At 39.6% G+C, this 17,366-nt stretch overlaps 1 protein-coding gene across 1 annotated transcript; it reads right to left on the bottom strand.

Annotated features, from left to right (window-relative positions):
• Window positions 1-3,992: 3,992 nt before the first annotated feature.
• Window positions 3,993-16,695, bottom strand: LOC140369525 (dynamin-binding protein-like). The gene is made up of 5 exons (XM_072456890.1): window positions 16,549-16,695; window positions 9,051-9,205; window positions 7,440-7,562; window positions 5,496-6,247; window positions 3,993-5,393 (listed from the first exon to the last, which is right to left on the bottom strand). Exons 2-5 carry the CDS (start codon window positions 9,193-9,195, stop codon window positions 3,993-3,995), a joined length of 2,421 nt encoding a protein of 806 aa, XP_072312991.1. The 5' UTR covers window positions 9,196-9,205; window positions 16,549-16,695.
• Between the last annotated feature and the right edge of the window lie 671 nt (window positions 16,696-17,366).

Below are 17,366 nucleotides of genomic sequence, written 5' to 3'. Positions count from 1 at the left end.
TAATGCTCTAAGATGGCGTAAACACAGAATCTCATTATTTGCATTGAAACATATAGGGCGGGGCAATAGGACAACAAATTAAGCATGATTTTATTACATTTTTTCCCCTCATATTAATTACTGAAATGACAACTCAATAAACAATCAAGGACTGGTCTAACATAATGATTGACGTTCAAAAAATTTGGAACTTGAGAGTAAATTTGGACAAAATTTGAAAATGGACAAATCTGTCTCAACGTTACGCCAGACTACATGATTAGGACCGTGTTACATATTTATATATCTCTCTGTGTCTTGTTCTGTGTTAAATTTATGTTTTATATATTTACTTCTTTTTTTTTTAACTGCAAACAAAAAACAACCTAGATACAAATGACTTAAAATTTGATTAATTGCACAGGCCTGGTGCCATGTGCTCGCTCAGTTTTTTCAACGTTCTAATGTAAGAAACTTTTGTGTTGCTATAAGTAGATAAGCCAGTGCCTTTCCCCTCTACTAGTTTCTGTACACATCATTAAATGCAATTAAAAGCTCTTGTCCGGCTCATTTACACTGTGTTATTTACAAGACATACTGCAATCCGTCTGACATGTAAGCCACTGCGGCCGTTCTTGACTGGTCGGTCTCATTTCATGCAAGTCTAGTTATCAGGACTGAGAATCTCGGCTCTCAGTGCCGGCACAAGACCGAAACTCTCTGCTTGTGCTTGTGTGCGTGTGTCAACAACAGGAATGTCAAATACAGTCTCCTTTTCCGCTGCTGTTTTAAAATGCTAACAAAACGGTGTAAAACATGAACAGTTAGTGCATCTAGACACTCTGTGGGACTTCCAGGAATAGAGCAGTATTTCAACAGGGGATTTTAGGGTCCGCAACGGGAAACTTAATTGAAAGGCACTAATTGAAAGAACTAATGGCTTGGTGTCAGGGAAACCAAGAGGGGTATTTTAATGGACTGTTTAAGGTATTATAAAGGTGGAAAGGTCAAAGTTATAAAGGGTAATAATGTGCACTCAGAACAAGAACACATGTAATTTGACTAGTTGTTTGAACAGTCACTTTCGATAAGAAAATAAACCTAAAAGACTAAAAGTGAGCATATAAACACAACAAACTCATAAAAAACAATCTATGAATAAAACCGACACAAAATAAACAAATTCACAAATCAAATTCAAATGACTCTAAATATTACCATCACATAAGTAGTAAGTACCTCTAAGTACAGTATCTGAACCACTACAACTGTGCTAAAATGTTTCCTGAAATATGAACACAAGTGATGACGCTACTCTCTGTCCTGTAACAATAAGCCAATCCCAACCCACACCCAACAAAAGCATGAAAACCTTCACCACTGGGCGAGACTTCAGTAAAATAAGAGCAATAGGCTTAGAGCCATCCACAAAAAAGATCCATACTTTCACAAATTACACCAACTTATACTTACATAAGAAATCTGTGCACCGAGTAACCTAATGTGCCACTAATATATACTGTTAGGGGCTAATGTGTTGATAATCACTTCAGAGTCTTGGTGTTAGAATCAATTGAGATGCCTAATGAGTGTAATTGAAATTTTGACTTTCCTGTTGAGACAATAGACAGCAAATACCTGTGATGTGCAAATACATACTGTGTAATCACTCACATGACCCCAAAGAGCCATCTTTAACCAATGCAACCTGTTCTTGCCCTCAAGGCTAAGGCCTGTTATTTTAAGAATTTGCATTTGCAAAGTCAACAAATCTACAAAATTCCCCATTACTTTATACTTTATAACAAACACTGTTAGTCCTGAACACTCGCAATACTGACCTAACCATGTGCAATTCCGTCATATGTGCAATTACTGTGAAATTCATGTGGAATCTATGTGCTGTCGTGACACATATTCATGTGCACTTACTGTCGTGATCACATGCAATGGTATTTATGTATTTATTTATTTGTCTATGGGAGTTTTTGTTTATAGGAGATCTTCTACTGAAAGTGTTTTTCAGACTTCCTATAAGTGATCTGTTCTTCTGTATCTACCTCTGTATCTACCTGCGTTGCACCAATGAAATTTCCCCATGTGGGACAATAAAGTATTATCTTATCTTATCATTTTTTGCACTTATTATTATACATTGCCTAAGAAATATCAAGTGTCATTTGAAACAAAAAACAGGACAATGCTCTATAGAACAAAAAGAGGAAGTTTTGGTTTCCACAGAAAATAAAGAATGGTGAATGTTTAGTCTAGACCATCTCAACAGGGGTCTGACTAAACCCAAAAAGTGTTTGAATTGCATGAAACTGTGGAACAGATTTGCCAAAACATTTCATAAAAACTGCATGATGAGTTGATAACAAAACTTGGTGTAAATGCAATGTTAAAAGTTGTAACTCTAAATGGCTTAAGTATAATACAACGTTTATTGCAATTGTTCAATAAAAAAACAGTACAATACACAACTAGACCTGTCATGATAATTACTAAAACAACTCATCATTCAATAAATGATTGATGGAACAATATATATTGGGGTCAATATTTAGTGTGTGTACGGTAACTTTTCTTTGCAATAATCTTATTTTTTTTTTATATTATAAGGACATTTTAGCGGTAAAGTTTCAAATAGTTACTTCTATGGCTCATTATAGATACTAACTAAGTACCGGTACTTAAGTATTTCATTCTTTTGAGCAAAATTGTAAATTATAAAAAGGGTTAACTGGGTCCATCCAGCTTTAGGATGATTGTGTCATTGGCATTTTAAATATTTTTGTTTATTGTGATATTTTCTGAAGAAATATATTGCACTTCTAAATTTAAAATCGTGACAGGTCCGGTCTTTACACAACATACAAAATTGGCAAAACTCACATCCCAACCCAAGCCCTGTTCTACAATCTACTGTTGTAACTAGAGTCTTAATAGTGACATTTTAAACTTAATTTCAATTGTAAAGAAAAGGCTCAATGCTTAATACCAATTTGTATACCATAATGTTTTAAAAAAAATAATTCTAAATCTATCAGAAAAGGTCAAATTCTACTTCACTGTATGTGATTTTTTTCACAGCATCGATACTTGATCAAAGGAGTATCGACATTCAATAGTAATTTAGTATTGATCGATTCGTTTCTATTATTTGGCAACCCTAGTGACAACCAAAAAAGACAATGTCTAATGAGATAAGTCCTACCTGCAGCTTTGTCCCCTCTGCTTTCTCGAGAACCTCCGAAAAAAGTAGTGAAATGCACCATAGGCCATGCCACAAGTCGCCACAACCACTTTTGAGGTCCCATTCTGAAGTAAGCCATAGTTTTGATGGACTAAACCTAAGCTGAACTGCCCCAACCACACCTAGTGCCCGGACTTTTAACTCCTATAAAATCGACAGATGATGGAGAAGGAGATTTAGGTCGGAAAGTCAGCTGCCACAAAAGGAACAACCCTGGAAAACTAAAGAGCCCACGTGCGATGCCTGCTTTCTCACTATGAGCTGGAATGCACCTTGAACCTATGTGAAAAAGTGCAGAGATGCCAATGTACCCACAGAGCAGCACACCGCAAATGAGCTTAATTAAAAACTGCACACCTAGCTGTAATATATATTTGCATTCACAGTATACTACGGTCTATTTGCGCATTATGTTGTATTAATTTCCAGGAATTATCCTTTCAAGTAGTCAAAATTGCTCTGTTAATCAATTTACCTGGTACAACTTCACTTTTTAAATTGACCTGTAATGTCATTGGTTGTGCAAATTCCAACATATAAATAAGTCTAGTGGTTGGCAATAAAATAAAGAACATTTTGCCAGGAAAACCAACACAAGATACATAACAATAGCCCAATATTCTGTCAAAAATGTTTGCACTCTTATTGAGCTGCATTAAACATTTTTTAAGCTCCAATCTCTCCAACTTGGTACAAATTTCACAGTATTTTCCAAATGATCAAAGTGCCACACACCTAAACACAGAAACGTCTCGTCTTACGCACCTTGATGTTGTAGTTGCTGCTGCTCCAGTGCCAGCGTCTCCAGGGTGTAGTTGCAGAACTCTAAATTCTCCAGCGCTTGCATCCGGGCCGTATCGTCTTCCTCTTCCTCCAGCATCGTCCTCAGCTCCTCTGCAGTCTGTGCGTAGGCCTCCATGTCATTCTCCACCTCCTGAAGCCTCAACAGCAACTGGTATCTCTCCTCCTCCTCCCTCTGCATCTCCACCTCTCTTTCCAACTCTTTCTCTGCCTCCAGTTGTTTTTGAATCTCCTCTTCTTGTGCCAAAGCGAGATCACCATATTCTTCTGTTGCTATTGGCTGATCTACGGCGTCCGCAGCAGGCTCGTCGGGATTGTAGAAGATGGGGTTATTTCTGTAATCGAGTCTTTCTGGGGCTGCGTTTTGTCTTGAGATACAGAGTGGCGTGTTTGGAGGAGGACGAGCTGGTTTGCAGGGAGCTGCCAGTAAAGGGTGTTCTGCTCCTGGACGCGGTGGAGGTGGGCGTAGTGTTCTGCGTCTCTCGAGTGAAGAAGATGCAGAGTTGGATTGTAATAAATGGGACACCGGTGAATTTGAGGTACCTCGAATTATATCGTTTTCACTATTATAGTCCAGTATAGAATAATGCCTAGAAAACTGGCTGCTTGGGTCCGCCTGGCTAATATTATTATCACTCAAAGATGATACCAAACTTTTCTCAAATTCAAAAAGCTGCTGGAAGAGCTTGGACTCCAAGTCAGTTGTTGTGTTTGCGAGCGCTTCCAAGGTAATCGCCGGAAGCAGTTTGCCGTTTGAACTATTCTGTTGAGATCTAGGCAGCGTTTCTGCTTTGCCCAATCCATCTGCATCGTTGAAACTTGCGTGGCGAGTTGGCCTTACATGCTTTTCACTGTCAAGAATGTTAACCAATGCCTGACCAAGACTTGCATTTTTCCTCTTATCTACGGAAGGTCTATGCTGAGATCTGCGGTCTTTTGAACAAGCAGACGAAGAGTTTGGGAGAGTCAGGCTGTGCGACAATTTAGGTTTCAATTGTCTATCGTTATTTGTATGTTTATATCTTGATGTGTTACTGCTGTTCAAGTGCCTGTTGCTATGTGCCGGTAGGTTGGGTCTTGGAGGGAGTCGTGGTCTAGGCGGAGGGTCAGATCTTGGCCTCTCTGGTGGTCTTCGTCCTGGCCTAGAAGTTTGCTGATCCAACTTATCGCCCCCACCTCTCTCGCCGCGATTATAAGATTGAGTCGCCGTACCTTTCTGTTCACTTTGCCATCTCTGCTCCTCAAAATAGTCCAAATCCCAAACTGTATTGTCTTCATAGCTTCTCCGCTCATTTGCTGTGATATGAGATGAGCTATCATCTGAAGGATAGCAGTTATTTTCCTCCTCCTCCTCCTCCTCCTCCTCCTCCTCCTCCTCCTCCTCCTCCTCCTCCTCCTCCTCCTCCTCCTCCTCCTCCTCCTCCTCCTCCTCCTCCTCCTCCTCCTCCTCCTCCTCAACATGAACTTCATGAGTTTCTTCTTGCGTTTTTAGCTGGTCTGCTCCTTCAATCTTGACAAAACGATGGGGGAAAATTCCAAGCCGTCCTTTCAGCTTCCCCTCCAGCCACCCATCTTCCAAAGTGCTCAAAATTCGAATCTGGTCACCAACGTCAAAGTCCAGCTCGCCTGGTTCCATAGCTCGAAATTCGTACAACGCTACGCCATACACGGCACCCTCTTCGTCCTCTTCTTCAGTTTTGTCAATGACACAGTCTTTTTGCTCTTCGTGTTCAAAAATCTCTGCTTCTTGCACCACCTCTTCATCAGTCCCTTCTCCCATATCATCCCCATAGTTAATATCACAATCGTTACTCAAGTAGGGGCAGTCCATAGGCACTTGCGGGGAACAAAGTGGACTCAACAGCTCAACAAATCCTTCTGGAAATATCCCTCTGCATCCATTTAACTCGCCTTCAAACCAGCCCGGCTCAGGAACGCCAGTGATAATAATCAAGTCCCCCTCTCGAAAGTCTAGCTCCTCGTTGAGCTGAGCATGGAGGTTCATAAGGGCCCTTGCCTGTCCCAGGGCATACGGAGGCAGCTCTGAAGACTGAAGAGATCGCTCTGACAGTAACCGTGAGCGACAAGAGAGGTTCAGCTCCTTCACGCACGACGAGGGAAAGATCCCGCGTGCCCCCCAGGCGTTTCGTCCGCGTTGCCAGGACTCGCTCAGATCCATGGAGCCTCCTGCCTCGTTGACCACCACATCACCTGAGAGAGAAAAGAAGTGTCATAAAAAAGGTACATGATCATATTTAAATTGTATATATGGAACCACCACAGGAATACAGCATTATGCAATGGTACAAGAAATATTTGAACCTTCAAAATGTCTTAACAAAACAACTATTCAGTTAGAGTTAGTGCCTTGAAAGACTCAAAACAAATTAATTTATAGGTACATGCGTCTGGATATTGAACAAAGAAAGCTGTATATGTTTCTAAAGAGGTGAAAAATAGACTGAAAAAGTAATACAACTTTTAACAAGAGAATGTTTTCTATAGGGATAAAGGTGAGAGGCTGTTTATTTTGAAACGGCTACTGAATGTCATCATTTTGGGAGCACTAATATTATTTCTTACCCGAGTGCAGCCCTCCCTTGGCCCTTAATGCCCTGAGAGGGGTTTATATTTGTATACTTGATATATCCTCAGATTGAAGGATTACAGGAATGTGCACTGCTGTCTACAGTCAGGAGGGTCACATTCCTCAGACCTGCGGCTCCACCTCCCATTGTGTCCTGCACCAATGAAAGCTGCAAAAATCCTACTGGAAATGAACATTAAAACTCAGGAAATGGTGGCGACTTATGCTATTACCGTTTTACAATAACAGCCACATCTAGAACGTCACTCAGACATATACATTTTTCAATAATGTTTTTGAGGGTTTTATAATTGCCACAAATAATTGACTAAATGTACGTACTATTATCACATTTACTACAATGACAGACCTACACAAACATAGCAGATTACAGGTCATTGAGATAAGTGGACAAAGACCTCTCGCTTTTGTTTTGCCTCTAGTGACATCTAGTGGTCAGTTGACAAAGAGGCAAACGGGTACGTTTCACATAAACTGCATTTTGAAAAAGGAGTTTAAATACACACATTAGATAATGAAGAGTATTTAATAAAGGGTTTGAAATTTCCACAAAATGTAGTATATGCTTGTCAAGTTGAAAAACTGACTACAAGATAAGACAGATAACAGATAAGAAATGGCAGGGCAAATATACCAAGGTCACGTCACAACTACACTACAACACAAGAGAAGGTTTACCTGAATACAGAGACATCCTGCAACAAGCAGCGCTAAGCTAAGTGAGAGAACAGCATTTAAATCCCACACATACCAAATTACAAAGAGTAGGTACTGAATTAACATAAACAGTAATACCTCTTTTCAGGGGCAGATTTCCAGGTTCTGCTGAGCTAAAGTCATTGATGCACACGTACAGTCCGTCTTCAGGCTTAGCGCTGGGTATGGTGACCTCCTCCACAAAGGTGACAGGAAACTGACCTGAAACCAATTAAAAACTAAAAATTAATTAAAGCCGCAGTAGCGCTGATGATGGCGACCGCCTTCCCGCGCGACCGACCGCCTTCCGAACGACCGCCTTCCGACCGACCGCCTTCCCGCGCAACCGCCTTCCCGCCCGTCCGCCTTCCCGCCCGTCCATGTTTTCTGCTGCGTTTTGCGGCATACCAAACGAAGCTCAGTAATTCACCGCGATTCAAATAATAGGTTGTCCTGACAAATTGAAAGATTGTGCTGAACGCAGACCTGAGCAGGGAGAAAGCGAGAGAGCCTCGGTGACCCGGGACTTTTCATTGATGTTCAGGGCGTCAAAAATACCCGAGTTGTGGCAGAAAGAATAAAGTCTAAAGAATAAAGTCTAAAGAATAAAGTCTAAAGAATAATAATTCTAATGCTAAGATTGCGGCACGAGAGGAAATGTCCCATCAAAATAAAAGAGGAAGAGGAAGTGAAGGCATTCAGACCGTAAAGAATGTCAACATTCTTTTGAATATTTATTACATTTCAATGTCTAGATGCAAAAGGTGTTGTTTTGAGCTCGATCGGACAAAAAACCTAGGACAAGTACGATTTAAAAAAAAAAAAAGTCAAGCGTGGCGGTGCCACTTTGATTCAACATGGCTGATTTCCTGTTTATCATAGAGCGATGCTGCCAGGTGCGTTTTACTCGTCAAAGGTCAGAGGTCAAAGGTAGCTCTATCACTGTCCCAAGTCTCATGTGCCTAGGCCAAAGATTAAGAGTTTCATGTTTTTTCTTTTTTGAACTAGTCGGCACTGTTGTGACGGGCGTTCTCACAACCTCCATTTTATTGGAGTTTGGGCCGAGCCGATCACGTCTATGTCCCCATGTGTGACATTCATCAATGTTCAGGGGGTCAAAAATGCCCGAGTTGTGGCAAAATAACCATGCAAAAAGTATAATAATAATAAGAAACATGGCAAGAACAAAGACTCGTCGCATTCCATTCCATGGAATGGCTCGAGCCAATAATAATATGAAAACCCAAAAACATCTACAATAAAATCACTTGAACGTCCCACTTCCAGTTATAAATACTTTTTTTTTCTATTTGGTACATATTGAGACTTCCCCTTTGCACTTCCTTCCAGGCAAAAACTGTTATCATATTATTTCGTCTAAGCTGAAAAAAACATGAGTCGAGTTCATTTTCACCCAGGGTCATCGGATAGACAGAAACACATTTTATTTGGAATACGGCTGGTACAGTGTGTCTTTTCACATGTTAATTTGAATAGGAACACATTTAACATGAGGATTTCAGAAGTTTACATTGAGTGAGGCAATTAAGAGGGTTACAGTTAGTAATGTCTTTGTGAATGTCAAAGATTTAAACACCTAAAAAGCTCTATACAGGGTCAATAATGATTAACAGTGACACTAACCCTTTTCTAACATTTCAGACAGAGACATTTACAACCCATTAGCAGGTTTATTGATGTGTAAGTTACCTGTGACGCCATCTTTGTTTCCAAGCAACCAGAACTCGTCGACAACACTGAGCACCTCGATGGCATCTCCGCTGAAGAGGGGCAGCTCCTCCGACACGCTGGGCAGGAAGTCAAAGGCGGCGCGCACCACTGACCCGGCCTCCATACCTTATCACCTGCAAGGACAAAACAGACACCTCAGACTACAAAATGTTCCCTTGAAAGTTTAGTTTCAAGAAAATGATTGCCTGCTGGTGTTATTCAAGTATCTGCTATACAAAATGTACAAAAGGCTTTATATTGAAAAAGAATTGTGAGTGTGAGAAACCTGTAATCACAGAAGAAAGAGAAGGGGAGGATAACGAGTGGTTCTCAGGAGTTTTGAAGGACAATCCACTGTAGTAGTACATTTATACATTTTTTCACCATTTTCTCAAGGACAATCACACAAAGTGATACTTACTAGCAGTGTTGGCTTTGTGAGAGCGAGTTTTAAATAGACATTAATTTTATTGGTAGAATTACTGCGGGTAAATTGTGGCTTTTAAACAGAATATTTTGTACAAAAACTACAACATTTCAAGATTTTTCGATAATAAAAGGATGCGTAAGGATAACGCTTTCACTAAGAGACAAGATCGTGCAACAAAAATGGGTGATTTTGTCATTATGTAGAGACTCTGACCAACCAAAGGAGCCTAGAAATAGGAGACAAGGACTGGTGTAGTTAGTAATAGTGAATGGGGCCTTTGTTTAGAGGATTGATGAAGAGTCGGGGGCAGAGGAAGAACTTGAGACGTGATTCAAGCTACAGTCTCTGGGGAGCAGAAGAATGCACCAGCCAGGTGACCAAAGAAATTGATCTATAATCTACGTTGCACGTGCGATTGGATTGGAGAGGTAAAATGTGCCAAAGAAATAAATAATTAAATTCACACCAATGAACTTATGCACTCATGTGATGAAAAATGCAAACCACTACCGACTACAGTGAACTGTTAGATCAAGTGTCTACTATTGAATGAAACTGGAGTCAAAGGCGTAACTAATCTAATGCAGAAGAAGAGGGTGTCCAGTGAGTGAAAAACAGAACTGTGGCCACAAACAGGAAGTCCATTCATTTTGACTGAGGCGAAATACTGTTCAACTGCTGAACTTTTATTCAGGAAGGAGACATGACAACCTGGATCGGAATCAATATTTCAATCCATTCCAACATAACATTGGAATATTTGCACTGCAGCTAATAAAACGTGTCTCAACATGCAGACAGGTGCAATAAGAAGCAATGACGTAGCAATCACAAGAATGAGTGATGGTGATGGCATACCTAAACTCGATGTCTTAAACAAGCATTATATTTAGGTCCAGATCCAATATTGTCTACCAATGCAGAGAGTGAGTGCTGGTGATTTTTTTGGGTTTAAACAGGAGGAGGTCTGGACATGCAGTCACTGGACTCCTGCAGCTTTCTCTGTAGTTAATCTTCAAAGCAGCAGAGAAGCTCATTATGTTATTTACGCTGCCATCAGTGTCAGCCACCCATGGGTCTTTAAGGCATAGGCAAACAATTAGACTTTTTACTTAAATCAGGCAAAATAAAGCCTATAATTTGCTTAATCTAATTTGGGGATGCATAATATCACATGATTTGATATACAACTGCCTATTTGAATATAAAAAATGCAACATTCTATAGTCCAACTATATTTAATACAGATAGAGGGGCAGCTAATGTAATTAAAATGCAGGTTTTTGTTGTGATACAAGAAGTGAACGTGCAAAGTCACTGATAGAAGTCTTCGGATTAAAGATATGTGAATTTACCTTTTAGATATTTCATGACGAAGTACAATGTAATCGATAGGCAATTGTGGCTCTTGCCCCCATCTGAGAGTATGACATCATCACATCTAGAATCTGAAAACAACTGATACCAGTCAAATATGTTTTTGTTTTGAAACCCTGAGGTCATGCCCCCAGGAGACGAACAGTAGATTGTTTTGGGTCGAGCAGCTGAATGAGACTTTGTGACCGGGACGTGGCGCGTGGCACTTGGCACTGATCTGGGGAAAGTAACAGGATTACGACGACTGACGGCTAAATCAACAACTGACACAAGTGAAGCCCAGAGATGCTGAAAGGAGATGCCTGCAGCTGATAAAGGCACAGAGCACGCACTGTCTGAAAGTACATTTTATCACTGAACTGTATGCAACGCCTCATGCATCAAAATGTGCTGCGGTCGGAAAAGCTTTGATCGCAAACGTGATTAATCACAGAAAAAAACCACTCAGTTCAGTGTTTTGTACAAGCTGTTTAAAATGTTAGAAAAGTGTTTTGCTGCCAAATGGGGCTGGGTGATATTGACAAAAATTATTCCCGCCATATTTTTTCTCGTATCCGGATAAAGATAGTCAGGCAATAGTATGTCAGTTCAACAGAAATGTATTAAAACATGTATTTAAACGTACAGTATTTGTTGAATTATCAGAAAAAATTGAAATGTCAGTAAAAATCAATCACTATTCTAAATACTACTTTATATCCTTACAACATTACTTTTTTAATTTTTATTTCTAATCAGCACTTTTTGTAGCATTTTTCACTATAAATGATATACTGTCTCTATGCTGTCTAAATGTCCTAAACAGCATTGCTTTTTTTAATGATTTATTTCAGGGGGATCCTATTTAAATGTGTAATGTTGGCTGATTCAACACTGGTCAGGCTATAATATACAATTTAGCACATCTTAATTAGCCTAATTGAAGAGTACCAATCACAAATATGAGTTTGCCCTTTTACTTAAAGGAAGTCCAATCTGCTGACTCTTTATTTTGTATTTATCATTGACGGGAACAACAGGACGTCCCTAACAAAGCATGTTGTCTGCCCCCTGCCAACAACATGGGGTTCTCCTTTCAAATACATAGCGATGGCAGACGGGCATGTGACCATAGTTACACATCCACACCGGCAGAAACCTCTGGAGTGAACTGGACGGTATCTTTTAATTGTTTACATTTGCGAATGAGAAACCCGTCTGTGCAAAATGCTTAGTCTGCTAAAACACATTCACCTCGGTCTATAGAAAACAGGTGGGCAGTCACTGGAGCTTTCTAGATATCAAAACTACAAGGGGACATCTGCAGTTTTTCAATAAGGGTCTAGTCTTTCGGCACATGTGACAAGGCAGAGAGAAAAGCTCAGATAGCTCGGTTTGACAAACAGTTGTCATCATAAATCATGTGGTTTTGGAGCATGTGTTTACTCAGCCGCTGCCTCAAACCCCGTCCCATAATAACCATAATAACAGGCTAAAACAGGCTAAAAGCGATGTATTAATTACACCAGCGATGCATAACTGGGTGTTACAAGGCAAATTATGACAAGTAATAAAAGTTAATATGATGCAAGTGCTAAAGAAACAGCATGAATTAGCCACACACAGGACTTCATATTGGGCTGAGGGAAATAATCCGCAGTGAGAATGGTAACTCCATACTTACTATTATAACTACTACTTCTTACGTATTTTGAGTGTCTTTTTAAAACATTTTATTTAAGATCATAATTAATGATGATAAAAATAATTGTATTCCATTATTTTTGTATACATTGTTCTTTTTTTCCAGCATTTTCCTACATTACATTTGGGTACTTGTAAATACTAGTACTATTATTTTTAGCATAATTATATCATTTATTTAGAGCAGTTCGTGTAGTACAATGTAAAATCAATACAAGTAAGATTTTCAATGTAGAGACTAGTATTGTCAAAAGTATCGAAAATCAGATACTAATCAATAATATAGATAAGTCTAAATTCCGAAGGGAAAAAAAATGACATTAACACGACTTACCACCACAAGGTTGAAAGTGACAATTGTCTCAAAAAAATAAAAGGATTTTTTTTATTATCAATGTCCTCTCAAAAGTATCAAACCTATTTCTTACCACCGAAATCAAGTTTGAAACTTTAGTATTGTGACAGCACTTTTAGAGACGCACAATCCTCCATGCCCACACAATATTGACTTGTGTCTGTCAGATACTGCGGCCTAGAATCTACAGAATCAGCCCATTTGTTTTAATGAGAGCCTTAAAAGAAGAGCACTGTCCGGCTTATTTGTGCATTTCATCTGGATGAGGCAGCGGGACGAGGCCGCAGCCAGCTGGAAGAGTCACACATCTGGCAAACCGACTGGGAGAACGCCATTAAGATTCCAAAGGCTTGAAGTATTTCTTCAACACAGGAACAGACAGAGGTAAACATGCACAAAACTGTGGCAATGCAGTTGTAAGTCTGTACTGAACGGCCCAAAGAATGCCAAGTATTCAACAATTATAGTTCTGGACAATAATTCAGCCATGGAATTTGATTAGCAACGTCACATAGATGAATAGTTATCTGATAAATGGCATTCAGAGGAAATAGGTTTGATAATGTCATGTTCCCACTGTAAATTTGTATTATTTCCATTTTTCCATTATTTCCATTTTTTTTTATGTCAGATGAGCAGAACATTAGCCAAAAACTCCTGATGTCTTTCAATTCTTTGCACTTGGAAAACTAAGACAAAAATGCCTCCATCCGAGCGGTAAATGCAGACGAGGGATGTCACGATATCAAATGTTAGTGTTACGATAAATGTGAGAAAAAACATCACGATTTAACAATTATTTGCGTCTACTTTGCGAGACCAAACAACAGTGAAATCTCTCGAATTATACAATAAAGTAAATGTGAAATAAACAATCAGATAAAAAGCACATAATTTAGATGTATTTTCTGGACTATAGATATATGAATAAATATATTAATACTTATAATGGCTCCTTAAATAGTATTAGAGTATTATTATTCAGTTCTTACGATTATATTATGACCTGAATCATTTAGATAATCTATAAATTGGATAATCTTGACATCCCTAATCCAGCTACACACCAGGCTCATTCCCTGTTCATAACTTTACCGATATGTTAACAACAATGTCCCAAAAACTAAGTATGTTCATTGACCTTTCCTGTCAGTAAGTATTAAGTAATCATAATTCTACAATATTTTATCTTCCAGACAAAAGTGACCCTAATCTACAAAACGAATCAGTGTGTTTCTAATGGAAAAAAATAACCCACACAGAGTAGAAGAAGCAAGATTCTGAATTTAGTATAATAAATATTCTCTAGCGCGTTTTTGCTGTGGGAAAGTCCAGGGTGGATACATGGAAAATACTGGAAATGCTGGCTCATCAATCAACCAGAGAGCACAGTTTTCATTTTTGTTTTAGGCATCAATACCATTCAAAAACTCTATTCAAAACAAACCACATCTTGAATCTATTCATTCTCCTCTGAATTCAACTCTTTCTATTTCTTTCCCAAGCCTTGCATATTAATGACCCGCCCTCCACACTCGCAAACTGGGTGTTTCGTCTCCTTTTGCATAAACATTTCCACAGCGTACATGCCGGAGCTCACTCGGGACAGGCCTTTGTCGTCCTGGCAACGGGGGATCTGTTTGGGAAGGTAGAGGCTCTTCTCCCGTCAGGACCCCTAGAAGAGCTGGCCAAAGTTCTGCCGCACCCAAAAACAAGACTAATAGTTTGCATATGAGCGCTTACATAACGGATCCCCTCCCTTGGATTCGGATCATGACATGTTCAGGGGAAAATCGATCTTAAACGGGAGGAATGTGTCCTAAACGTTGTCTCTACAAGTGTGAAATGGAAGATTTTCACCACAAACAAAAGCAAAGGACTATCAGTAATGACCATGTACACAACAGTTTGCTCATTATTTGCCGTGTTATTTGTCTATTTTTGTAAAACTTTGATCAAGATTTAGCTCAAAGTTTGAAAGTAAACAGTGTTATTTGCCTGCATCCATCTATATAAGTAATGCTATCCACTGTACAAGCTGAACACATATTTGTACTTTGAATCATAAAACCCAGAGCAAGAGAAGGATGTTATATACAACAGATATAAGTCATGTGATCCTCTTAAACATGTGTGTGACTTCTTCATTTTGCTATTATCCACAAATGTGACTTGGAAACAGTTACTTTTGTTACTTTTTCTAAGTCCAGGGTAGTCTACGTTTTGAAGATACAGATTACAAAGTGTAGTAAGTAGGAATGTTCAGGTTATTTGGTTAATCAATAATTGTTTTGTTTGATTTTTCAGGTTACAATACATTCATGAGGACAACAAATGTATAAGCATAAAAATAAGTCAAGTCTTTAGCAGTAATTGCCACTGTTGTTGTGGGCTGTAGTTGTAATAACAGGAGTTGCAAGGAGAATAAAAACTTGACTCAAACTGCAACTTTTATAAGTACATCTTCCTCAACTGCTCGATATGTTGTTGTTGTTATAAATGTGTTGTGTCCATCTGCTATTTTATTCTATGTTTCCATCCATAGACATGTTGCTTGAAGCTATGCACTTTTACATTTGGAATGGTTTAATCAAATTGACTCATCAGGGCGACCACAGAGGAGCGTCATTCACACATGAAACACTTGTAAACCGATACAATCGTCTCAAGTTTCTCGTAAGTGCAGATATGAGACATCAAGCCCACTGCTGTATAATTCAGTGATAAGGACAAGTGTGTTATGGATGTGACATTTCGCTCTGCTTAACAACATAACAACACAAACATGTGGCTGACTGTAAAGATTACTACTGTATAGACAGAGGACCCTATGTAATCGAAATGGAATCAAGTAGAAGCAGCATCACAAGGTTGTCATTACAGTATATTACAAGCAGAGGCCTGGTAGAAATCTTTAAACATTTGAACAACCTATTCATACTCCAAATCCAAAATAACAAAACAATAAAATGTCATCAAATATCCTATGCTTGGTTGCTGCTGGGTGGGTTATTCATGACCTTCTACCGCAGCAATTAAGGTTGTGGGTTCTATTCTTTGTCCTGGATTAAACAGGATCTCTCTCTGGCAAACACATTCTAAACTGCCTAAACTTCAATTAATGCCTGACATTTAGTCCAATGACATGCTGCATCTCCCCTAAGCCCCCCAGAGTGGCCCACGTTCAAGCACATCCCCAACTGCAATAAAACCAAGAGTATTTACTAATTAAAACTATGATAACAGGACTGATAACAACATGTTTGATTTGTTACAAGAGTGGGAAACTCTGAGCGAGGCTGTGCAGTGTTTTGGTCTGACTTTGAGCACAGGTGACAGACTTTGGAGGGTTGTTTGGTCTACGGTTCAAGCGCTCAATGTCATAAGTCACGTCACAAGTCTCGCTGAACGCTGCGTGCCCTGGACCCATCATCCCGGAGCTTTTTTCCTGCCCACTGTCCATTAAAAACGACTGTCACCACTCGGTAATAACTGCACGACACGTTTCCCTGCCAACGGAAAGATGTCGTGCGTTTTGTGCGTAAAAGCGTCGCCACCAACAACAATGTCTCGAGCCAAAGTTAGCACACGATCAGAGCAAGAGGAGAGGGTTTTGTTGTTCCCGTTCTTACCTTCAAACCATATCCGAACGGAAAATGTTTAAATCCACTTGGACATGAAGATATCCGACTTTTGGAGCTTGACGGTGATGATGATGATGATGCGGTCGCGGCGGATGAGTTGCGTTATTGAGCCGTTGTAGCACCAAACTTCAGAGCGCGCGGGCGACACGTTTCCACGGCTTTGACGCGCTGACAGGACCCGCGGGTTTACCGTGCAAGGGGTGGAAAACACGCTGTCGGCGGGGAAAGCGTGTCGGTGTGGCGGGCGTTGGTCGGTACAGAGTCAGCTGTCATCGCGGTAGACTCCGGTGAGGTTGCTCTGCGCTCTCCACGCGACGCACCGACACGACGCCACCCACTTTTTCCACACCGCCAGAGCTGCCCCAAAGCGCGCCTGACTAAAATGAGAAAATAGACCAAATTTAATCAATATGTTCCACCCAAAAAAATATTATTTTGTTTGTACGCCCAATTTGCATGGATATTTGGGAAATAAAAAGTTTGCAAAATCAGACAACTACATTTTCAACTGGATAGGTTCATATTTATATTCTTCTATGTGGTATTCACACATATCAATCCAACTAATAGTTATATTGTTAAAAAAAACTATATTACAAGAAGTAAGAGCTTTGGTGTTTGAAGCTTGCTTAATAAAATTAAGTCACTTGTATAACTTTCACTATAGAGCAATCTTGTAATTGGTAATTGGTAATTTGTTTTACTATAATACTAATCCCTGCGTTTTTGAAACAAAAAACAAAACCTGTGTGCTCTATATAAGCAATGGTGGAAAGTACATTGTTAGGTTGCATTTTACAATAGAT

This window comes from Eucyclogobius newberryi, unplaced genomic scaffold, assembly GCF_026437365.1.
Source record: "Eucyclogobius newberryi isolate DKJ021-1_F unplaced genomic scaffold, fEucNew1.0.hap1 SCAF_20, whole genome shotgun sequence".
Taxonomy (NCBI): Eukaryota; Metazoa; Chordata; class Actinopteri; order Gobiiformes; family Gobiidae; genus Eucyclogobius; species Eucyclogobius newberryi.
This window is presented reverse-complemented; position numbering and strand designations above follow the sequence as displayed.

Coding starts and splice junctions, on each gene's coding strand:
- LOC140369525 (XM_072456890.1), bottom strand. CDS start 9,195: ATGGAGGCCGGGTCAGTGGTGCGCGCCGCCTTTGACTTCCTGCCCAGC. Junction 6,248..7,439: donor AAATCTGCCCCTGAAAAGAG/GTATTACTGTTT, acceptor TTTCTCTCTCAG/GTGATGTGGTGGTCAACGAG. Junction 5,394..5,495: donor AAGAAACTCATGAAGTTCAT/GTTGAGGAGGAG, acceptor GAGGAGGAGGAG/GAGGAGGAGGAGGAGGAAAA.